General features: G+C 42.5%; 1 protein-coding gene across 2 annotated transcripts in view; it reads left to right on the forward strand.

The window, feature by feature from the left end:
• LOC125181580 (guanine nucleotide-binding protein G(q) subunit alpha-like) overlaps positions 1–25,151 on the forward strand; it is a 152,533-nt gene that overhangs the window by 44,588 nt on the left and 82,794 nt on the right. For both annotated transcript variants that reach the window (XM_066987321.1, XM_066987322.1), the window contains exon 3: positions 14,267–14,421. In XM_066987321.1, the coding sequence (XP_066843422.1) occupies positions 14,267–14,421 (155 nt within the window). The remainder of the gene's footprint in view (positions 1–14,266; positions 14,422–25,151) is intronic.

Genomic DNA, 25,151 nt, shown 5'->3' on the forward strand with positions numbered 1-25,151 from the left:
CAGCTCGTTTCTCTGACCCAGCCACAGGGTCTGCCACAGGGGTTGGAATACCCTCTGCAGGGGCAACTTGCGCTGCTACAGCTCGTTTCTCTGACCCAGCCACAGGAGCGGGAGCAGCTGCAGGAGCTGGAGCGGCTGTGGGAGCTGGAGCTGGAGCAGCTGCTGGAACTGGAACAGCTGCAGGAGCTGGAACTGGAACGGCTGCAGGAGCTGGAGCGGCTGTGGGAGCTGGAACTGGAGCGGCTGCGGGAGCTGGAGCGACTGCAGGGTCTGTCACTAGGCTGATAGTAGCATCAATTGCAGCTCGATAGGCACAAGCCAGACCCCAGCACGCTACAGTGATTTGTGTCTCTTTGGAACTGCCAGAGTCAGGACACCTTTTTTTCAAGCATTCTGCCAGCTTTTTAGGATTTTGCAGTTGTTCAGGGGTGAATGTCCAAAACACTGGAGGTGCCCACTGCTCTAGAAACCTGCCCATATCCTCCCACACTCCCTGCCACTCACAACTATCCTGCCTGAAGACAGATCTCTGGATGAGATTACTAAGTAGTTGTTTAATCTTAAACAAAACCTGAAGCGCATTCTGGAGACATAACAACAAGAACATGCTAGTCTGAACATCCCAAGGATATTCAACATCTTGGAGAACTACCGTAACTAGCTCGGGGGATAAGAGGGTGGTGAAGGAGAAAGGGAGAGTGAACACGTAGGAAAAAATATCTTCCCCTGTCCCCTTCACAGATTGGCTCCCTGACGAAAATAGGCAATAGGTGTAATTGTTAATAGTTTCCCAGATATGGTTTCCAAAGTATAGAGTCGACGTCAGTGCTGAGTACAAATACCAGGTTAGAGTCATGAAGTTATGACCAGAAATCTCATCATATTAGAAGCCATTGTTACACCACACAGTACCATAACAATCTTAAACCAGGGCCCGGAAAGGATAAACAGCGCGACAGGGAGCACATACAGAAAGTAACGTGCTATAAAACTCAGTTTGGAAAACAGGCACAGCAGACTTGAGATCAAGGCAATCAACATTGTGACTAGCAACTATTAAGCAGGTCCAATACTTATACCAATTTTAGTTTAACACCCTCTGGTCAAATCTGTCGATATCTCAACCCTTCATGCCCCACGTTGGGCACCAAAAGGACTGTTGTGGTTTAACCCGGCCGGCAGCTAAGCACCACACAGCCGTTCGCTCACCCTCCCCCCTCCCTCTCCGGGATGGGGGAGAGAAACGGGAAAGTGAAGCCTGTGAGTTGAGATAAAGACAGTTTATTAAGACAGGAAAATAATAATAATAATAATAATAGTGATAATGATAATCGTGCTACTAATAATAATGTGTACGAAACAAGTGATGCACAATGCAATTGCTCACCACCCGCTGACCGATGCCCAGCCTATCCCCGAGCAGCCGGCCCCCCCACCCCCCCGGCTAGCCACCCCTATATATTGTTCAGCATGACGTCAGATGGTATGGAATACCCCTTTGGCCAGTTTGGGTCAGCTGTCCTGGGTCTGTCCCCTCCCAGCTCCTGCTGCACCCCTAGCCTGCTCGCTGGCAGGACAGAGCGAGAAGCGGAAAAGTCCTTGGCCTGGTGTAAGCACTGCTCTGCAACAATTAAAGCATTGGTGTGTTATCAACATCCTTCTCATCCTAATCCAAAACATAGCACCCTACCAGCTACTAGGAGGAAAATTAACTCTGTCCTAACTGAAACCTGGACAGGCCCTCACTGTACTAATCACCAACATACATTAGAGTGACTGTGAGGCTACTGTGCTTTTGCTACAGATTCAGTAACTCCAAGAACAGTGTTAGATGGGAGCAAAACTAACATAAAACTTCTAATTAATTCCTTCCCCTCACCTATGCTCTCTTTAATCCGATTAATAATGTCCTGACCTATCTATAGACAGGCAAAACACTAGAGGGTGGAAAGGCCTTGCAGAGAGATCTGGACAGATTGGAGAGCTGGGCGATCACCAACCACATGAAGTTTAACAAGAGCAAGTGCCAGGTCCTGCACCTGGGAAGGGGCAACCCTGGCTATACGTACAGACTGGGCGATGAGATGCTGGGGAGCAGCCCTGCAGAGAGGGATCTGGGGGTTTTGGCTGATAGCAAGCTGAATATGAGCCAGCAGTGTGTCCTGGTAGCCAGGAGGGCCAACCGTATCCTGGGGTGCATCAAGCACGGCATCGCTAGTCGGTCGAGGGAAGTGATTGTCCCGCTCTACTCTGCGCTGGTGTGGCCTCACCTCGAGTACTGTGTGCAGTTTTGGGCACCACAGTACAAAAAGGATGTGAAACTGTTGGAGAGCGTCCAGAGGAGGGCGACAAAGATGGTGAAGGGCCTAGAGGGGAAGAGGTATGAGGAGCGGCTGAGGTCACTTGGCCTGTTCAGCCTGGAAAAGAGGAGGCTGAGGGGAGACCTCATCACAGTCTACAGCTTCCTCACGACAGGGAGTGGAGGGGCAGGCACTGATCTATTCTTTTTAGTGACCAGTGATAGGACCCGAGGGAATGGAGTCAAGCTGCGACAGGGGAGGTTCAGGCTGAATATCAGGAAGAGGTTCTTCACCAGGAGGGTTGTCGCACACTGGAACAGGCTCCCCAGGGACACAGTCACTGCACCAAGCCTGTTGGAGTTTAAGAAGCATTTGGAGTATGCTCTTAGTGATATGGTCTGAATTTTTGTGTAGACCTGCGTAGTGCCAGGAGTTGGACTTGATGATCCTTGTGGGTTTCTTCCAACTCAGAGTATTCTATGATTCTATGAAAAGTGTTCCTAGTTTAATATTTGTTCTGTGGGGAGTTTGGTTTCATGTAATCCAAGTACTATAATGATCCAGTGAAGATAAAATATTGTTCACCTTTAATCCAATTTGTCATTCATTTTAGTCCTGAAGTTTTTCTGAATTAAAATAATTATTTGGTAGGTCCAAAAAGGAATTACAATCATTTTCCTATTGAGAAGGATTTTAAAGCTCACTGAAGAAAATAAAAATCTTAATTATAACATCAGTTACTACTGGATCAGGTCAATAATGTTTTGCAGGCTTTTTCAATATAATACTCTCTTGTTCCTTAAGGTGAATTAATGTTATCTTCTCTTTTGACTTGCAGGTTACCTTCCTATCCATCTAGTTAAATCTTAATACCAGCATTTATATTAAAACTTTAATTCCAATTCACAGTGTTTTTGTATGTGAGTGGTAGCTGCATGCTGATTTCTTAAGTAGTCTTTCTTTGATAGTACTTATGAACCAAGTAAATAGGCCCTATTAATATCCTTTTTTTTTCTTGATAGTAGAATGTAACAAGCAGCCTTTCTTGTCTGCATCAGTACTTTCCCTGAATTAACTTGATAAATTTGTCTGCCAGATTTTCTGGGAAATTACTCTGGGCATTTCTGAAAGAATTATTATGGGAGTAAATTCAGAACATCTGTGGCTAAGTAGAACTTTTGACTCTAAGAGTTTTGATAAGAATATGCCTGTATTTCACTGTTAACTTGTTCCAAGATCTTCAGCTCCTTGTTGCATCCTGGAGAATCTACGGAGTATATTGCACTGAAGGATTAAGCAATTAGTATATAATTCCTTCTATACTAATGAGAATACTTTTTTTTTTTCTCAGTAGACTATGTTGTCCCTTTTCTATTCTTTTTGTTCAGTTCCCAAAAGCTTCTTCCAGGTGTAATTGAAATTAATTCCAAAAAGCTCAGTTTTGCTTTCCTTCGCATATTTAACACTCACTGTAAATATGGGCTTGCTAGAAATATAATACAAACGAACAAAACAAATCTCCAAAACCCTGTTTTTATGACTAATGGTCCATTTATATGGACAGTGTCCAGTTTTGGCTAGCATCTTGGGAGTATACTCCATTTATGCTTTAGCAGATAAATATACCTTCCCAAATGATTGTTAAATAACCTACCTTGGCCTTTCCCTATAAATACTGATTAGTAAAACAGTCAATTACTAAACAGAATTAATCACTTTAAAACACGTTAATTTGATTAAGTCAGAGTATGGATCAATTTTATACACACCAGGCAACAAAGGAAGAAACTTTCAAGCTCTTGTATAAATAAGACTCAATTTATTGCAAATAAGAAAGATGTGCTTTTATTTGTTTTCATTCCTCCTTCCTCATTAGGGAAGTTGGCACCATGTTTCAAGAAAGTGGTAGTGGCCTGAAGCCTTGAAAAACAAGTCAGCAGTGCTTTGCTTTCCTTCTTTAAATGAGCTCTGCTTGGCATCTGTTATATGTTTCTAGCAATTAGAAGATTGTGCCTAATTTATAAAGAAAGACACTTTTTATGTCAAATGGCATAAAACTTTCATCTACCTCAAGGCCCGTTTCAAATAGCTACTCATCACTATGCTATAATATGTCTGTGGTTACTCTGGAGAAAATAATGTTGGGTTGTATCTTTAACATGACTAAATTCATTCTTCTGTGACCCTGTTCAAGACAACAACTTTTCATTTGAGATTAAATTTTACCATTTAGTCCTTCCAGTTCTTTACTCCATGCAAATGCTCACATAAAGGGCTTAGGGAAAGCACCAGAAATAAGTAGGTGATAAACTACTATGTAGCTTTAAATGCCTAGGATAAATCTGAAGCTAATTTTCAGAGTTCATTTAAAAAAAAAAAAAAAAAGAGGTAATTGTTTAGAAAGGCAACAATCTTGGTTAGAAAATACACAAATGCAGCTATTTAAGCTTGATGCATTTTTTTTTCCAGAGGAAAATTCCTACTGGAATCATTCATTATTTTCAATCATTTCAATATTTCACAATCCTTTGATATTTCTATATCAGTTTGAAATTATTGCTGTCTCTGTTATGAGTTAATCAGCAGAGGGCAATCTCTTCCTTTAAAAATACAAGAAAGTATGGCTTAAAATTACAGAGAATAAATGCTTTTCTTTGCAGTGCTTTTGACTTATCTCACAGTTTTGAATTTCATAGATATTTATAAGTGCAATGTTATTTTTAATGTAATACTTCTAAACTGAAACAGAAATATGCTTTTTTTAGAAATATAGCTTTTTTTTTCTTTTTTTCTAAGAGCTGGGCAGCTGAGCTCTGCCAGAACCGCACTCTCTGTCCTCAAAGGGAAAGGGGGAGAAAATACAGTGAAAAAGGCTCAAGGGTTGAGATAAGGACAGGGAGATCACTCAACAATTATTGTCACAGGCAAAATAGGATCAGCATAGGGAGATAAATGTAATTTATTACCTATTACTAACAAGCTAGAGCAGTGAGAAACTAAAAACTAACTAAAAACACTTTCCCCCCCATCCACCTTCTTCTACATCCTCCCTCTAAGCAGTGCAGGGGAATGGGGAATGGGGGCTGCGATCAGTCTGTAACACTTTGTCTCTACCGCTCCTTCATGGTCACGCTCTTCCTTTGTTCCCACGTGGGGTCCCTCCCATGGGATACAGTCCTTCCTGAACTGATCCTGCGTGGGCTTTCCACAGGTAGCAGCTCTTGTGTAAGATGCATTCAGGCTTTGTACAGGAATGAGGCTCAGGAGGACTTCTGTGCATGTGCAGTTCTTAGGTGAGAATTCACATAGACTCCTTTTTTTAAAATGCACTCACTATTGTATTGCAGTGGTTGACTGAACCAATAGATTCTTGAGTTTTTGTCACGTACAGCCTCTTTTTCACTTGAAAATGGAATGAAAATTTGAGTATGTTCATGTTTGCATAAAAGTCTCTTTAATAACCCCAACTTTATTACTATATAAAAATAATATTGTGGAAAAAATGCCATTACTTACAATACTAATATTGAACATCATTCCTTAAAAACAGGTGCTAGGATATGAAGCCTGCTATAAAGCTCTTAATACCCATGATGAGTGTAAAACAAGAGAAAGCGCTGCTTAGCAACAACTAAAACATAAGTGTGTTATCAACATTATTTTTCTCCTAAATCCAAAACATGTCACCATATCAGCCACTATGAAGAAAATTAACCCTATCTCAGCTGAAACCAGTGCACACAGCTTCTAAAATCTATTGGATAGTACCTTAGCAACTTCATCCGCCAGTTCCCTCAGGATCCTCAGATGCATCTCATCAGGTCGTATGGACTTGTGCACGTTCAGGTTCCTTAGACAGTCTCAAACCTGATCTCCTACAGTGGGCGGTTCTTCATTCTCACAGTCTTGCCTTTGCCTTCTGCCACTTGGGCTGTGTGGCTAGAACACTTGCTGGTGAAGACTGAGGCAAAAAGTGCCAAAAGTTGTTCAATACCTCAACCTTCTCCATATCCTTGGTAGCCAGGTCTTCCGTTTCCTTCAGGAGAGAGCTCACATTTTCCCTAGTCTTCGTTTTATCACTGATATACTTCTAGAATCCCTTCATGTTGCCCTTGATGTCTCTGGCCAGATTCAATTCTGTCTGGGCTTTAGCTTTCCTAACTTGATCCCTGGCTGCTTGGATAATGTCTCTTTATTCCTCCCAGGTTACCTGTCCTTGCTTCCACCCTCTGTAGGCTTGCTTTTTGTGCTTGAGCTTGACCAGGCACTCCTCATTCATCCATGCAGACCTCTCAGTGTTTTTGCCTGACTTCCTCTTTGTTGGAATGCATCGCTCCTGAGCTTGGAGTGGGTGATCCTTAAATATTAGCCAACTTCCTTGTAACCCTCTTCCCTCCAGTGCTTTATCCCACTCTTCCAAGCAGATTCCTGAAGAGGCCAAAGTCTGCTCTCCCAAAGTCCAGGGTTTTGAGCTTGCTGTGCACCTTCCTCACTGCCCTCAGGATCTTGAACTCCATCATTTCATGGTCACTGCAGCCAAGGCTGCCTTTGATCTTCACATTCTCCACAAGCCCCTCCATCTCCAGCCAGAGCTCCATGCACTCCAGCTGGTCATTGACATCCCCTCCTTGTCTCCTCCTGAGTGACATCCCCTCCTCATCTCCTCTGCCTGTCCTTCCTAAAGAGCCTATATCCTTCCTTTACAACACTCATCTGCAAACTTGCTGAGGGTGCACTCTTCCCCTTCATCCAGGTCATTAATGAAGATGTTAAACAAGACTGGAGCCAGTATTGAACCCTGGGGTGCACCACTAGTGACATGCTTCCAACTGGTCTTTTATGGTAAATCACAAGATTAGATTGGATGATTGGAATCTACCACGTTCTCGTCACGGTTCTTTGCCTTCATTGTCCATTGATCTGTTAAATGAAGTTTAACAAACAGGAGAGGGAAATATTAAGAAAAAAAAAAAGAAATAAGAATTACCCTCTTTCATATCCTGGAGGCATAGTGTTCTTAAACACTTCTCTTAAAACTAAATAGCACACTTAAATAGTACACTATAGCAAAATGAAAAAATGTCTTTGAGCAGTAAACAGAAAGCTGTCCTGAAAAACAAAGGAAAATTTTATTCAAATATGCACAAATACATTTACCTAAACTGAAGTGATTGTTTAGACAAAGTGTATTTATGTATTCAGGGATCTGTAGCAACATATGTGTACGTGTTTATGTGTGAGTATTTGAGTAACATGGTATGTTATGTCATTTAATATTTCTGTGGCTAGTGATATAGGCAGATCAGGTTTTGTACCGTGTCAGTAACATAGAAATATTTATAGAACATTTTTTACCATTTTAAGTTGACATTTTTCTTTGACAGGACTATAACCAAGTTCATTATGAGTTATATATATACCTGTACTGTTGACATTTTATCCTAATGGATCTATTAGTCACTAGAAAATAGTTTTCTCTTAAGTTTGAGAAATAGCTTTTTGTGCCTTTTCATCAGTTTGCATTTACCAAAGTTTTTTCATAATCATAGAATTATAGAATCATAGAACGGCTTGGGTTGGAAGGGACCTTAAAGATCATCTATTTCCAACCCCCCTGCCATTGGCAGGGATGCCACTCACTAGATCAGGTTGCCCAGGGCCAAATCCAACCAGATCTTGAAAGAAAGACACAGTGAAAGTCACAGAAAGACTGATTCATTTTACTGTTTGTCCTTTTAGTAGAGAATAAATTGCATACGGATACTTCATTTCTGTTTTTCTCCCTGTTTTGTTTTGAAAACCTCATTTTTTCTACAGAGATTGATTGCCAACAGTGTCTGTTGAAGAAGTTGTTTCATTTAATGGAAATATTCTTATGGATATGTTTTTTTTTGGTGGGGAGGAAAGGTATGAATAGAGATAAAAGTGATAATTCAGGCCTTTATAATCAGATATTCTATAAAAATGCAGTAATGAACATGCTGATAAATTTATGTAGCTTTATTTGTTAGGCAACAGCTTAAGTGATAGTCAGGCAACCTGAAGTTTATATATGGGAAACATGAAAGCTGGAGAGTAAGTGACAAAACAGTCACACCCTTTTTTTGCCCTGTAGTGTGATTTGCATTAGCAGAACTAGTCTGTGTATGTTAGCTTTGGAGTCAAACAGAATCACAGAATCATCTAGGATGAAAGAGACCTCCAAGATCACCTAGTCCAACCTCTGACCTAACACTAAGAAGTCCTCCACTAAACCGTATCACTAAGTGCTACATCCAAATGTCTTTTAAAGACCTCCAGGGATGGTGACTCAACCACTTCCCTGGGCAGCCCATTCCAATGCCTAACAACCCTTTCAGTAAAGAAGTTCTTCCTAATATCCAACCTAAACCTCCCCTGGTGCAACTTTAGCCCATTCCCTCTCGTCCTATCACTGGGCACGTGGGAGAATAGACCAATCCCCACCTCGCTACAGCCTCCTTTAATGTACCTCTAGAGAGCGATAAGGTCTCCCCTGAGCCTCCTCTTCTCCAGACTGAACAATCCCAGCTCCCTCAGCCACTCCTCGTAAGACTTGTTCTCCAGACCCCTCACCAGCTTCGTTGCCCTTCTCTGGACTCGCTCGAGCACCTCCATGTCCTTCTTGTAGCGAGGGGCCCAAAACTGAACACAGTACTCGAGGTGCGGCCTCACCAGAGCCGAGTACAGGGGGACAATCACCTCCCTAGACCTGCTGGCCACACTATTTCTGATACAAGCCAGGATGCTGTTGGCCTTCTTGGCCACCTGAGCACACTGCTGGCTCATATTTAGCCAGCTACCGATGAATATCCCCAGGTCCTTCTCTGCCAGGCAGCTTTCCAGCCACTCATCTCCCAGCCTGTAGCGCTGCTTGGGGTTGTTGTGCCCCAGGTGCAGGACCCGGCACTTGGCCTTGTTGAACTTCATACAGCTGGCCTCAGCCCATCGGTCCAGCCTATCCAGATCCTCCTGCAGAGCCTTCCTGCCCTCGAGCAGATCGACACACGCACTTAGCTTGGTGTCATCTGCAAACTTACTGAGGGTGCACTCGATCCCCTCATCCAGATCATCAATAAAGATATTTAAAGAGAACTGGCCCCAGTACTGAGCCCTGGGGGACTCCACTAGTGACTGGCCTCCAACTGGATTTGACTCCAGGCCTATCTAGGTCTAGACCTATTTACTTCTAAACCTATTTACTTCTAAATAGTATCTAAATTGCGCTGCTGTAATTGCATCTTCTTATATCTTTCCTTTCCCTAAATAAACAAATGATATGTTCCATATCATAGAAGGGCACCTCACATTTAATGAGTAAAAGTTGTATTTTATATACTTACCCATACTGGATGGACTAGTTATTAGTGACTAAGGTAACTTTTTACTCTTCTGAGTGACATCAGAAAACTACTTATTTTGTTGCTAATAAAAACTTTTGCTTATAAAAAAAGGATTGAAAACTTTATGAGAGAATACTAGGATAACTGTAAAAGTACATATATCAAGATATTGGTTCTGTATTTGAATTGTGCACCTAACCTCCCCTCTCTCCTTCTTTGGCATGGCTCACATTGTGTGTCTAACACCTGCAAGAGAAATCTGCTAGAGGAATGAGTTGTGTTTCATGGTGCTTCTCTTGCTCTGTAACTGAAAAGGATTTTTTTTCAAGGAGTATGTTATTAGTGATAATATGACCTTTAAAATGCAATTTTCAGAAGCTTTTTCTATTATCTATATAGATAGTGATATATTCCTAGATAACAGCTTGCTTGAATGTTTTGGTTGCAGCTCCATAGCAATGGCAGCAATGGCATAGTGTTTGTTGTCTTTCATATCTGATGCAGCTTAAAAGTAAATAAGAAATCAGGAAAATTCAGGGCACCAATTTCAGTTTAGAAATAAATTTCTGATATATTCAGCTACTATCTAAGCTTTCTCTGAGCCCTATTAACAAAAAATCAGGTGTAGACATCACTTTTCTTCTATTATTCCAGTGATTTGTTATATAAAAATATTATAAGTAGAGTATAACAATACATTTTTTACTGAGTCATTTTCAAATGAAGTCACAAAATATTTTAAATCATTATTGTTTTATTGTAGTGCCCATGGGTCATGGGTTAGGACTGATTATTCAAAGCATTTTACTGACAATGAACAGTAACAACAAAAATATTTTCTACAAACTCAAATTTTTAGATTCTGTTATGTGTCCGTGGAATTCTTTTTCAAAGAGGATATGCTATTTTGCCTATTTAGAACTTGGAATGTAAAATAGGAAAGGATGACAAATTCGTATTTAGGCAGTTTTGATACCCCATTCACCTTTTTCAGTAACTGCAGGATGATTAGCATTGTACCAAGCCTCCTTCCAGCAAGTCACAATGTATTTTATTAATTTAAATATAGTTCTTAAGTATAGCACACCATGAAACCTCTTCCCTATTTAACCTGATCCGTTCTGTGCTTCATGGTTGCTCAAAGGAAACAACTACCTCTCTACAGTTCTCTTCCAAAATAGTTCTCTCAGACTGTTATGTAAATCTACTTTCCTACCTTGGACTGATCATCAGAGTTCTGCTTTCTGACACGTTAAGTAACACATCCTCAGCCTGTTACATGTTCGAGACAGTGAAATATAGCCTAGTATTAATCTCCTTGAATGTTACACCTGTTTCGAATATGTGTAGGTTTGCAGGAAAGCCTTTATTTTTGCATTTGCTCTTGATTTAGTAGGTCCAAGGAAAAGGAAAAGGGCAAAGGATAGATGAAGATTTCCTCCAAAGCTGCATGTCTTGCTATACAGCCCAATAAGGCAAGGTATTTGTATGAACCACAGCTGAAGATTACAAGTCATCAGGGTCTGAACCTGTAAATGACTCATGACTTTTGTTGACTGGCTTAAATAATTGTTTCTGCTATAAGCAAGAGCTACATTCTCAAGAAATTAATCACTTTGGATTTGTAATCCTCTCAAGACAAGAGAGACAAATTCTTTGTCGTGATGATGTTTTTTTGTACAGACTTCCATTCAGCTCCCAGACTGTTTCGATCTCATGCTACTGCTGTCAGTTATGCAGTCTATGTAAATTACACCATCCAGACCTAGCTGAATCATCAAGCACAGTGATATTAATTACTGACAGGCCAAACACTACAACCACAGTCCTTTACATATAGGTTTGGGAAATCCTGTTACAAAACAGAAAATATTTGCTAAGATGTATTTTTCCATGTTGTCCTGGTTCCAGTTAGGACAGAGTTAAGTAGCTCATAGTAGCTGGTAGGGTGCTATGTTTTGGATTAGGATGAGAAGAGCGCTGATAACATGCTGATGTTTTAATTGTTGCAGAGCAGTGTTTACACCAGGCCAAGGACTTTTCGGCTTCTCGCTCTGTCCTGCCAGCGAGCAGGCTGGGGGTGCAGCAGGATCTGGGAGGGGACAGACCCAGGACAGCTGACCCAAACTGGCCAAAGGGGTATTCCATACCATCTGACGTCATGCTAAACAATATATAGGGGTGGCTGGCCGGGGTGGGGGGGCCGGCTGCTCGGGAATAGGCTGGGCATCGGTCAGCGGGTGGTGAGCAATTGCATTGTGCATCACTTGTTTTCTTACACATTATTATTGTTAATACTATTATCATTATCATTATTATTATTATTATTGTTATTATTATATTCCTTATATTCCTTATATTCCTGTCTTAATAAACTGTCTTTATCTCAACTCACCGGCTTCACTTTCCCGTTTCTCTCCCCCATCCCAGAGAGGGAGGGGGGAGGGTGAGCGAACGGCTGTGTGGTGTTTAGCTGCCAGCCGGGTTAAACCACAACACATGTGAGAGAGATTCTTTAAATGGGCATCTTAAAATTGGCATCTTAAAATGGGCTAGTCCACACAAACCATTGATATGAAAAAAACCTTGCCTACTGCATCTCAATCATATGGCTTTCTTCTGTGGATTTAAGATCATGTCCTGGTTTTGGCTAGGATAGAGTTAATTTTCCTCCTAGTAGCTGGTAGGGTGCTGTGTTTTGGATTTAGGATGAGAAGGATGTTGATAACACACCAATGCTTTAATTGTTGCAGAGCAGTGCTTATACTAAGCCAAGGACTTTTCAGCTTCTCACACTGTCCTGCCAGCAGACAGGCTAGGGGTGCAGCAGGATCTGGGAGGGGACAGATCCAGGACAGCTGACCCAAACTGGCCAAAGGGGTATTCCATACTATCTGACGTCATGATGAACAATATATAGGGGTGGCTAGCTGGGTGGGGGGGGTGGGGGGTGGCTACTCGGGGGTAGGCTGGGCATCGGTCAGCAGGTGGTGAGCAATTGCATTGTGTATCACTTGTTTGTACACATTATTATTAGTAGTACTGTTATTAGTATTATTTTCCTTTCTTTCCTGTCCTAATAAACAGTCTTTATCTCAACCCACAGGTTTTCATTTCTTTCTAATTCTTTCCCCCTATCCCACAGAGGGAGGGGGGAGGGTGAGCGAACGGCTCTGTGGTGCTTAGCTGCCAGCTGGGTTAAACCATAACAGATCAGAAGAAGAAATTATTTTGAAATAGACTGTGCATGTCTCCCTCATAAATCTTTCTTTTAGGCTAGAAAGCTAGCTTGGAAAAATTATATAGACAATATCAAAAGGAATATAAAAACTTGAACTTTTTTCCAAGCTTGCTCCAACATTGACTGTAACCACTGTTGTAAGATTCCAAAAGGTTGATGTATGTATGGAGAGAATATGGAAACAGACCTATTTGCTGGCCCAGCTGGACATAATTTCAGAGCTCAAGAATAATAATTTAAAAAGAATAATCAATATCTGAATATATTGCTATATCATTTTGTCATAAGTAGTGAACAAATACTTGGGGCATCATTCTTTGGGAAGAATACAAAGCCAAAAGAATACATAATTGAGTTTGAGAACAAATATACGATCTTCTCCAAAAATAAAACAAATCTTCCTGTTTCACAAAAACTTTGGTTTGTGCTTAGTAGAATAACATTTCTTGTTACTAGCTGTGAAATGGTAGAGACCCTTCATGATTTGTCCAGACATTCAGGATGGGTGGGTATGATGTTCCAAAAGAAAATATACTTTCTTAGAAGTTGCAGACTTGGGTTCTAATAATAGAGAACATATGTTCTCCATATCTCTAAGACGCACATTTTTCACGTTGAACTTGGAGTTCTTGATTTCTGCTCGAGTAAACTAGTTGCAGGTATAAAGTTTTGTTAAGTAAGGAGTAGTAGCATCATTCTCCCAGGCCATCTAAAAAGGGGTGTGGGGGGTTGTATGTTTGTTAGCAGGATAAATTTCTTTAATAAGAACAACTCCCTATTTGAAGAGATTACTTTGTACTGTAAATTATGAAGATTTTTAAAAAGTAACTGGTAATCATTCCTAAGAATCTAGCTTTTCTTTTTTAATGGTAGCTTCTGTTATGTTTGTGGTAACATTAAAACTTCTTTTTTTTTTAATGAATCTATTTGAAAGGCAAATCTCCTCCTCCCCATTCTCTGTACTTCATCAGTTTAACTCTGCCAAGGTAACATCATTAAAAAGCAGGTATTTTATATGCACTAAAATCATATCTGAAAAATGAAAGCTTTCTTTAAAATTAGCTTAAATATAATTTTTAATGTGAACATTTTATTCATTTCAGCTAAATAGTATTGGATTAGGATAAGTTTATTCTGAAATAAGGGCCCATATACAAATTCATTAGTTCTCCTTTTTGTGTAATATCATCCCTATTACTATTTTTCTTAGTTTGAACACATCTTATCATCATTCATTCATAACCTCACATTGGTGAGATGGCCAGTCTGAAAAATTATTCCTGTTAATCTTTTTCACTGCGCATGAACTCTTTGTAAACATAGAAAATGAAGTAAATTTTATTGTTTTCTTTGTTTCAAATTAGGTTCATGCACTGTTAGTTCGAGAAGTCGATGTAGAAAAGGTGTCAACTTTTGGGAACCCCTATGTAGATGCAATAAGAAGTTTATGGAATGACCCTGGAATCCAGGAATGTTATGACAGACGACGGGAATATCAGTTATCAGATTCAACTAAGTAGTAAGTATATAGTGGCTACAACTCTTATTTTCTGTTTTTTCTAACAAAGCAATTCTTTTTATTATATTTTTTGTATACATATCTGTATGGTGTTTTTGTGTGTGTGCATGCATATGAGGCAGAAACATACTCTTAATAACTTGAACGTAAAGGCTACTTTAAGGATGGTAGTGTATCTAGTAGGAGTGTGTTTGTTTCCCAAAACATAAGCCTATGATCATTTGAAATCTTACAGTAAGTTTATTACTAGGGAGAGTTAATTGCTGTTAATTGCTGATGTTTTTTCTTGTTCTTTTGTTAGTTCTGTTCAAGCCCTTACTCTCCTCTGACATAAACTCACAGATGCAAGCTGGGCAAAAGTACTTTCATGGAGTATAATGACAGCAGTGAACACTGGGAAGTGTAACCAAGGGAAGCCCTCCATGCAATTCATACAAATTATAATGCCATAGAACTTCTGTTTTATATTTTATTTTCTTCCCCTTTCCTTTCTTTCCCTTTTCTTTTGCAGTCCTGGTGATGAGGTAAATAGTACCAAGCAAGTATTCTTGTGTCTTGTACGATTACATCTTCTATACAAAAAAGGACTAATCTTGAAAGAACATGGCTAAGAAGGCAAACATATAACTGAAAACAGATTTCAATTTGTAAAGTGTTTTTTTTTAAAGCATTTTAAGTTAAATCCTATTTGTTATAGATCAACTATACATGCGACTAAACCTGGTCTTGAATGCTATGTATCTACTCTCTTGTGGCCAAATTCTGATAAAATAGCAATGTGGAATTTAACATTGGACCCTGAGGGCTGCCTAAAGATTGGCTCCAAGAAATTCAGTTGCCCTGAGGAATGTAGTATATAGATCTGTTGAAATTTTTTGTCTGTTGCTGGGGGGGGAGGGGAGAGAAAAATGATGGAAGGAGAGGATGACCTTTTGGTGTTGCCCATTATTTTAAGTTACCTAATTTGGTTATTAGAACTATGGCAAAAGCTTCCACGGTCTCCACTGAAACTTTTATATTAGCTATGAAAATTAATGATTATATCATTCCAGACTCCATTTGTCAGGTTGGCATGAATGGAAGTCTCTCACTGAGGAAAGTGCAGAAGACATTGAAAAACACCATGAAGGTTCCATTTAAAGTCATTGGAACTTGGCCTTACTCACAACAGAGCTCTGGGGTGAGATTTATCTGCACAGTAGTCTGAGGATCCTTATCTAGCAGAACCCTATATACGTGAGTGAATCAAGACAAACTTAAAATTTTGCTGATGCAATTTAGGCAGCTAGAAAGCTACTGGTACATGAATTAGGTCTGCTCGTATTTGCTCTGATACTCTATTATCACAAAGCATTCTGATTTATAAACACCACATACAGGATTCATGTTTTCCCATGCAATCTGCTGTCCCGTAGAGCTAGTTGCCTTCCCAATATATCACTTTTATTATTTGCATGTGCATATTTCATTGCAGTGGTGCAAAGTACAGTAAAAACTCTCTTGTATTGCATGGGTTCTCAGTGTCCCCAAATATACAATATTGTATTTTCAGTGGTAAGAAAGCTAATAATCATAGGACGTTCCATATAAGTGACAGATAATCTTTAGGGTACATAAGCAGTGAAAGAAAATTTTAAGAGACTAATTAGGCTGACAATATACTTTCAGATTGTGTTCATTTTGAAATGAACAGCAAATGTAAGTAGAAGTTGAAACAGAATTTTTCTTATACTTTGAATTTCTTATATTTGTAGGTCCTAATTTTATTTCAGTTTTGAAAACAGTATCACATCTATTGTGGAATCAATCCATATATTTTAATGGTTGCCTTAGAGGACTAGAATTAGTAAGTCTCTAAAGTAGGAAATAAGCATCTAATGCTAATTATCAGAGTCCAGTACTCTCTGACTAGGTTATTTTAGATATTCCATGCATGGAGGGTGTAATGTTTAATATCAAATTTACTTATTTGAAGATAGTTGCTGTTACATGGGATTTCTGATTTAGCAGAGTGATATAAAGTATACTGAAATCACAATACAAATGTAAGTTACACTTAGCAAAATATAACGATTGCAATACACAGTTCAATCACATTAACAACACAATAGCATACAGTGCTGCCACTCCATAATATTACTGTATTGCCTGTTGAATGGTGAATTTCTTTAAATCCCTGGTTTCATAGAATCATGGAATCACTTGGAAAAGACCTCTAAGATAATCTAGTCCAAATATCCCCCTACCACCAATATTGCCCACTAAACTATGTCCCTAAGTACCACATCTACCCTTTCCTCCTTTGCCTCAGTCTTCACTGACAGTCAGGATTCCCAAGTCTTTTGTTTCCCTGAACCCATAGATGGAGGCTGTGGGAGCAAAGTCCCACCCACTGTAAGTGAAGAGCAGGTTCGAGACCACCTGATGAAACTAAACAAATACAAGTCTATGGGGCCTGATGACCTGTATCCCAGGGTCCTGAGGGAACTGGCTGATATAGTTGCAAAGACTCTCTCCATCATATTAGAAAAGTCCTGGCGGTCAGGCGAAGTCCCTGGTGACTGGAAAAAGGGAAACGTCACTCCCATTTTTAAAAAGGGTAGAAAGGAGGACCCAGGGAACTACAGACTGGTGAGCCTCAACCTCTGTGCCTAGGAAGATCATCGAAAAGATCCTCCTGGAAGCAATGTCAAGGCACATGCAAGGCAAAGAGGTGAACCGAGACAGCAAGCATGGCTTCACCAAGGGTAAATAGTGCCTGACCAATCTGGTGGCCTTCCATGATGGAATGACTGCATCAGTTGACAAAGGAAGACCGACCAATGTAATCTACCTGTACTTCTGCAAGGCCTCTAACACTGTTCCACATGACATCCTGATCTCCAGGTTGGAGAGATATGGATTTGATGGGTGGACCATTCAGTGAATAAAGAGTTGGCTTGAAGGTCGCACCCAGAGAGTGGTGGTCAATGGCTCTATGTCCAAGTGGAAGCTGGTGACGAGTGGTGTACCTCAGGGATCATTCTTGGGACCAGTACTGTTTAATATCTTTATCCATGATGTAGACAGTGGGATCGAGTGCACCCTCAGCAAGTTTGCAGATGACACCAAGCTGAGTGGTGGAGTTGATACGATAGAAGGAAGGGATGCCATTCAAAGGGACCTGGACAAGCTTGAGAAGTGGACCCACATGAACCTAATGAGATTCAACAAGTCAAAGTGCAAGGTGCTGCACCTGGGTCAGGGCAATCCCAGACATGAGTACAGACTGGGAGAAGAACTCACTGAGAGCAGCCCTGCAGAGAAGGACCTGGGGGTTCTGGTGCACAAAAAGCTCGACATGAGCCAGCAGTGTGCACTTGTAGCCCGGAAGGCCAACTGCATCCTGGGCTGCATCAAAAGAGGAGTGGCCAGCAGGTCAAGGGAGGTGATTGTCCCCCTCTACTCTGCCCTTGTGAAGACCCACTTGGAGTACTGCGTCCAGGTCTGGAGCCCCCAGCACAAGAAGGATATCAATCTGTTAGAACGGGTCCAGAGGAGGGCCACAAAGATGATCAAGGGGCTGGAGCACCTCTCCTATGAAGAAAGTCTGAGAGAGCTGGGTCTGTTCAGCTGACAGAAGAGAAGGCTTCGGGGTGACCTCATTGCAGCCTTTCAGTACTTAAAGGGGGCATATAAAAGATGGAGAGCAACTCTTTGCTCAATCAGATAATGACAGGACAAAGGGGAATGGTTTTAAACTAAAAGAGGGGAGATTTTGATTAGAGCTTAGGAGGAAATTCTTCACTCAGAGAGTGGTAAGGCACTGAAACAGGTTGCCCAGAGAGGTTGTGGATGCCCCATCCCTGGAGGTGTTCAAGACCAGGTTGAACGAGGCCCTGGGCAACCTGCTCCAGTGGGTGGCATCCCTGCCCATTGTAGGGGGGGGTTGAAACTAGATGATCTTTAAGGTCCCTTCCGTCCCAAGCTGTTCTATGATTCTACGATTCCTTAAACACCTCCAAGGACAGTGACTCCAACATTTCCCTAGGCAACCTGTTCTAAGGAACAGGTTTCATATGGAAAAAAAAAAAGTAAATTTCCAACCCTTTTGCTTTAAAGAAGCCTTGAGTATAATTCACTGCAATAATAGTTATAAACTACGATAAAACAAATAAATGAATTTCTAAATTTTCTGTTACAATAGCAGCTATAATAATGATATTTGAAAATTATGCGGGGGGTTAGTATGTATTTAAATAATAATGGCATTCCCGTTATCTTTTCCTTTGTATGTAAATAATCAGTTTTCTTTATTTACACATTCCATACTCCCTTTCAACATTTTGAAAAAGTCTGTCAACCCAACAAGTAAATTATTTTAAAAAGAAAATCAAACCATCACTCCATCCCTCCTAATGGAAAATTTCTTGGTTTTATGTATGCAGTTCTATAGACATAAAGGTGCGCTGTTATGCAGTTAATACAAACATGATTATAATGATATTGAGCATGTTTGTTAATTTGTTCCAACTGTTTTTTGAGGGGGAAGATTGCATATGACAAAAGAGTTGACGATCCATTTCTGTAATATAGCAAAATTTTCAGATGTGGTAGAGAACAGTGGATACAGTAGAGCAGAAAGACTCTGATGTCAATCCTAATGATACATATGCTCACACAAGGATTTTTTTTGTTGTTGTTATTTTTTATCAGAGGGGACATGAGTTTTAAAGAGAGACTTAAGCAGATTGTAGTGGTTTTAGAGTGTCTTGAAAGTGTCAGAGAATATCAGGACTCCAAGTGCATAATAACACAAGTACAATTTAAAACAGGTCAGACAGAAGCTTTATTAATTATGTTCATAGTGAGAAAACACTCAAGCAGCATTTCCCCCTCTGCGCCCCTGTCCTCTGCCAAGTGATTGCAGAGATCTCTGGTGGTTTTACTCAGGTAGACAGCCGAACTCCACCTCAGCCGCTCTCTCACTCCCCCTCCTCAAAGGGAAAAGGGGAGAAAATACGATGCAAAGGGCTCAAGGGTTGAGATAAGGATGGGGAGATCGCTCAGCAATTATCGTGATGGGCAAAACAGACTCAGAGTAGGGAGACAGTAAGATTTATTGCCTATTACTAACAAGCTAGAGAAGCGAGAAACAAAGAAAACACCTTCCCATCATCCACCTTCTTCTACCTCCTCCCCCCTGAGCGGCGCAGGGTAACGGGGGAATGGGGGTTGCGGTCAATCTGTAGCACTTGGTCTCCGCTTCTCCTTCTCGGTCACTCTCTCTTGTTGTGGTTTAAACCGGCTGGCAGCTAAACACCACACAGCCGTTCGCTCACCCTCCCCCCTCCCTCTCTGGGATGGGGGAGAGAAACGGGAAAGTGAAGCCTGTGAGTTGAGATAAAGACAGTTTATTAAGACAGGAATATAATAATAACAACAATAATAATAGTGATAATGATAATAGTATTAATAATAATAATGTGTAAGAAACAAGTGGAATGTGTAAGAAACAAGAAACAATGCACAATGCAATTGCTCACCACCCGCTGACCGATGCCCAGCCTATCCCCGAGCAGCCGGCCCCCCACCCCGGCTAGCCACCCCTATATATTGTTTAGCATGACGTCAGATGGTATGGAATACCCCTTTGGCCAGTTTGGGTCAGCTGTCCTGGGTCTGTCCCCTCCCAGCTCCTGCTGCACCCCTAGCCTGCTCGCTGGCAGGACAGAGCGAGAAGCTGAAAAGTCCTTGGCCTGGTGTAAACACTGCTCTGCAACAATTAAAACATCAGCATGTTATCAGCGCTCTTCTCATCCTAATCCAAAACATAGCACCCTACCAGCTACTATGAGGGAAAATTAACTCTGTCCTAACTGGAACCAGGACAGATATCCACCCCTTATTCCATACCATTTATGTCATGCTCAGGTTACGCTCTTTCCAATACAGTCTAATTAATCACCATTTTCATCTATGATATATAGCAATCATGGTAGTGATGACATACAGTATTATATAATAATTAACATACTACAATTCAACTCATGGGCTATTCTCACCCAGTATTAAATCCCCTTGAGGTACACACCGGACCTCCCCATTCTTTTGCATTACCCACCAAGTGCATCCAGGTCCCTGAGCAAAAGCAATTCCACGAATGGGTTTGCCTTTTCCTGAGGCAGGAGTAGCCCAGACTGTTTTACCCAGCATGTTTCTTACGTGCACTACAGGAACTTTATCCCCTTCTACAGTGCGTAACAGGTTTGATTGGGCAGGTCCAGCTCGGTTGGCAGATCCCCTGGTATTGACTAACCAGGTGGCCTTTGCCAAATATGTATCCCAATTTTTGAACATCCCAGCACCCATTGCTTTCATTATAGTCTTCAACAGTCCATTGTATCGTTCAACTTTCCCAGAGGCTGGTGCATGATAGGGGATGTGATACACCCACTCAATACCATGTTCTTTGGCCCAAGTGTCTATGAGGTTGTTTTGGAAATGAGTCCCGTTGTCTGACTCAATTCTTTCTGGGGTGCCATGTCGCCATAGGACTTGCTTTTCAAGGCCCAGGATAGTGTTCCGGGCGGTGGCATGGGGCACAGGATATGTTTCCAGCCATCCGGTGGTTGCTTCCACCATTGTAAGTACGTGGCGCTTGCCGTTGCGGGTTTGAGGGAGTGTGATGTAATCAATCTGCCAGGCCTCTCCATATTTATATTTCAGCCATCGTCCTCCATACCAAAGACGCTTTGACCGTTTGGCTTGCTTGATTGCAGCACATGTTTCACAATCATGAATAACCTGTGCTATAGTGTCCATGGTCAGGTCCACCCCTCGATCACGAGCCCATCTGTATGTTGCATCTCTACCTTGATGGCCTGAGGTGTCATGGGCCCATCGGGCTATAAATAATTCACCTTTATGTTGCCAGTCCAGGTCCAACTGAGCCACTTCAATCTTAGCAGCCTGATCCATCTGCTGGTTGTTTTGATGTTCTTCAGTAGCCCGATTCTTGGGCACATGAGCATCTAAATGGCGTACCTTTACAACCAGGTTCTCTACCTGGGCAGCAATATCTTGCCACAATGCAGCAGCCCAGATGGCTTTGCCCCTGCGCTGCCAGTTGTTCTGCTTCCATTGCTGTAACCACCCCCACAGGGCATTTGCTACCATCCATGAATCAGTATAGAGAGAGAGAACTGGCCACTTTTCTCGTTCAGCAATATCTAAAGCCAGCTGAGTGGCTTTCACTTCTGCAAACTGACTCGATTCACCTTCTCCCTCAGCAGCTTCTGCAACTCGTCGTGTAGGACTCCATACAGCAGCTTTCCATCTCCGATGCTTTCCCACAATACGACAGGACCCATCAGTGAACAAGGCATATTTCTTCTCATTTTCCGGTAGCTTGTTGTACAGTGGGGCTTCTTCAGCACGGACCACCTCCTCCTCTGATGATATCCCAAAGTATTTGCCTTCTGGCCAGTCCATAATAACTTCCAAGATTCCTGGGTGTCTGGGGTTTCCTATTCGAGCCCGCTGAGTAATCAGTGCAACCCACTTGCTCCATGTATCATCAGTTGCATGATGTGTAGAGGGGACCCTTCCTTTGAACATCCAGCCTAGTACCGGCAGTCAGGGTGCCAGGAGGAGCTGCGCTTCAGTACCGACCACTTCCGAACCAGATCGAACTCCTTCATATGCTGCCAATATCTCCTTTTCAGTTGGAGTATAGCGGGCCTCAGATCCTCTGTATCCCCGACTCCAAAACCCCAGGGGTCGACCTCGAGTTTCCCCAGTTTCTTTCTGCCAGAGGCTCCAGGTGGGACCATTCTCCCCGGCTGCGGTGTAGAGCACATTCTTTACATCTGGTCCTGTTCGGACTGGCCCGAGGGCTACTGCATGAACTATTTCCTGCTTAATTTGTTCAAAGGCTTGTCGTTGCTCAGGGCCCCATTCAAAAGCATTCTTCTTACGGGTTACTTGGTAGAGCGGGTTTACAATCAGACTGTAATTTGGAATATGCATTCTCCAAAACCCCACGACACCTAGGAAAGTTTGAGTTTCTTTTTTGCTAGTTGGTGGAGACATAGCTGTTATTTTGTTGATCACATCCATTGGGATTTGACGACGTCCATCTTGCCATTTTATTCCTAAAAACTGGATCTCTCATGCAGGTCCTTTGACTTTATTTTGTTTTATGGCAAAACCGGCCTTCAGAAGGATTTGGACTATTTTCTTCCCTTTCTCGAAAACTTCTTCTGCAGTGTCACCCCACACAATGATGTCATTGATGTACTGCAGGTGTTCAGGAGCTTCCCCCTGTTCCAGCGCAGACTGGATCAGTCCATGGCAAATGGTAGGGCTGTGTTTCCACCCCTGGGGCAACTGATTCCAGGTGTATTGGACTCCCCTCCAAGTTAAAGCAAACTGTGGCCTGCACTCTGCTGCTAGAGGGATGGAGAAAAATGCCTTAGCGATATCAGTTGTGGCATACCACTTGGCTGCCTTTGATTCCAGTTCATACTGGAGTTCTAGCATGTCCGGCACTGCAGCACTCAGTGGTGGCGTGACTTCGTTCAGGCCACGATAGTCCACTGTTTGCCTCCACTCACCATTAGACTTTCGCACTGGCCATATGGGACTATTGAAAGGTGAATGAGTCTTGCTGATCACTCCTTGGCTCTCCAGTTGACGAATTAGCTTATGGATGGGAATCAGGGAGTCTCGGTTGGTGCGATATTGCCGCCGGTGCACAGTTGTGGTAGCGATCGGCACTTGCTGTTCTTCAACCCTCAGCAACCCCACAACAGAAGGGTCCTCTGAGAGACCAGGCAAGGTAGACAACTGTTTAATGTCCTCTGTCTCTAAGGCAGCTATGCCAAAAGCCCAGCGGAACCCTTTTGGGTCCTTGAAATATCCTCTTCTAAGATAGTCTATGCCAAGGATGCACGGAGCATCCGGGCCAGTCACAATACGGTGCTTTTGCCACTCATTACCGGTTAGACTCACTTCAGCCTCCAATAAAGTTAACTGCTGGGATCCCCCCGTCACACCATAAATACAGATGGGCTCTGGCTCTTTATAGCTTGATGGCATTAGAGTACATTGTGCACCGGTGTCTACTAAAGCCTTATCACAGTATCACAGTATCACAGATTTCTACGTTGGAAGAGACCTCAAGATCATCGAGTCCAACCTCCGACCTAACACTATGTACTCCACTAAACCATATCGCTAAGCTCTACATCTAAACGTCTTTTAAAGACCTCCAGGGATGGTGACTCCACCACCTCCCTGGGCAGCCCATTCCAATGCTTAATAACCCTTTCGGTAAAGAAGTACTTCCTAACATCCAACCTAAAACTCCCCTGTCGCAACTTTCGCCCATTCCCCCTCGTACTGTCACCAGGCACGTGGGAGAACAGACCAACCCCCACCTCTCTACAGCCTCCTTTAAGGTAACTGTAGAGAGCGATAAGGTCGCCCCTGAGCCTCCTCTTCTCCAGGCTGAACAAGCCCAGCTCCCTCAGCCGCTCCTCGTAAGACTTGTTCTCCAGACCGCTCACCAGCTTGGTCGCCCTTCTCTGGACTCTCTTGAGCACGTCCATGTCCTTCCTGTAGTGAGGGGCCCAAAACTGAACACAGTACTCAAGGTGCGGCCTCACCAGAGCTGAGTACAGGGGCACAATCACTTCCCTAGACCTGCTGGCCACACTGCTTCTTATACAGTCCAGGATGCTGTTCGCCTTCTTGGCCACCTGAGCACACTGCTGGCTCATATTCAGCCAACTATCAACCAATACTCCCAGGTCCTTCTCGGCCAGGCAGCTTTCCAGCCACTCATCTCCCAGCCTGTAGCTCTGCATGGGGTTGTTGCGCCCCAGGTGCAGGACCCGGCACTTGGCCTTGTTGAACTTCATGCAGTTGACCTCAGCCCATCACTCCAGCCTATCCAGATCCTCCTGCAGAGCCTTCCTACCCTCGAGAAGATCGACACACGCACTTAGCTTGGTGTCATCTGCAAACTTACTGAGGGTGCACTGGACGCCCTCATCCAGATCATCGATAAAGATATTAAAGAGGACCGGCCCCAGTACCGAGCCCTGGGGGACTCCACTAGTGACCAGCCTCCAACCAGATTTGACTCCATTCACCACTTATACTTCTGTGGGTCTGACGTGCCAGGCCATCGAATCCACACAGTCCAATAAACTCGATTGTCCCTTTCCTCCCCCTGGCTGGAGGCAGGGCCCCTCTAGTCCTGGTCAGAATCTTCGTTTCTGTGTCTAAAGGACTGCCTGCTGGAAGTTGGAGCAGCAAACTTTTCAGAGAATTCCTTTTTCCCACTTGTTTTCCTTTGCAATTCACGTACCCGTGCCTCTAGGGTCGCAGTAGATTTTCCATCCCATTTTCTCATGTCCTCTCCATGGTCACGTAGGTAAAACCACAGGGTGGCGCGGTGTGTGTGCCCACCATATTGTCTTCCTTGTATAGATGAACATTTACCCCTAATAGCTGAGACACTGGTTTGTACAGGTGGGGAGGAAAATAATCTTTCTTCACGTTGGTGGATCTTTTCAGAAAGTTTCTCCAAAGTATTCTCTTTTAGTTGGTGGACACTGGTTCATTCAGGTGGAGGGGAAGATAAATTCTCTTTAAGTTGGTGGACCTCTTCAGAGAGTTTCTCCACAGCCGAGACACAGGCCTGTAGGGAAGAGGAGAGATTTCCTTTGTACTGCCGGAGT

The sequence above is a fragment of the Anser cygnoides genome, chromosome W, assembly GCF_040182565.1.
Source record: "Anser cygnoides isolate HZ-2024a breed goose chromosome W, Taihu_goose_T2T_genome, whole genome shotgun sequence".
Classification (NCBI taxonomy): Eukaryota; Metazoa; Chordata; class Aves; order Anseriformes; family Anatidae; genus Anser; species Anser cygnoides.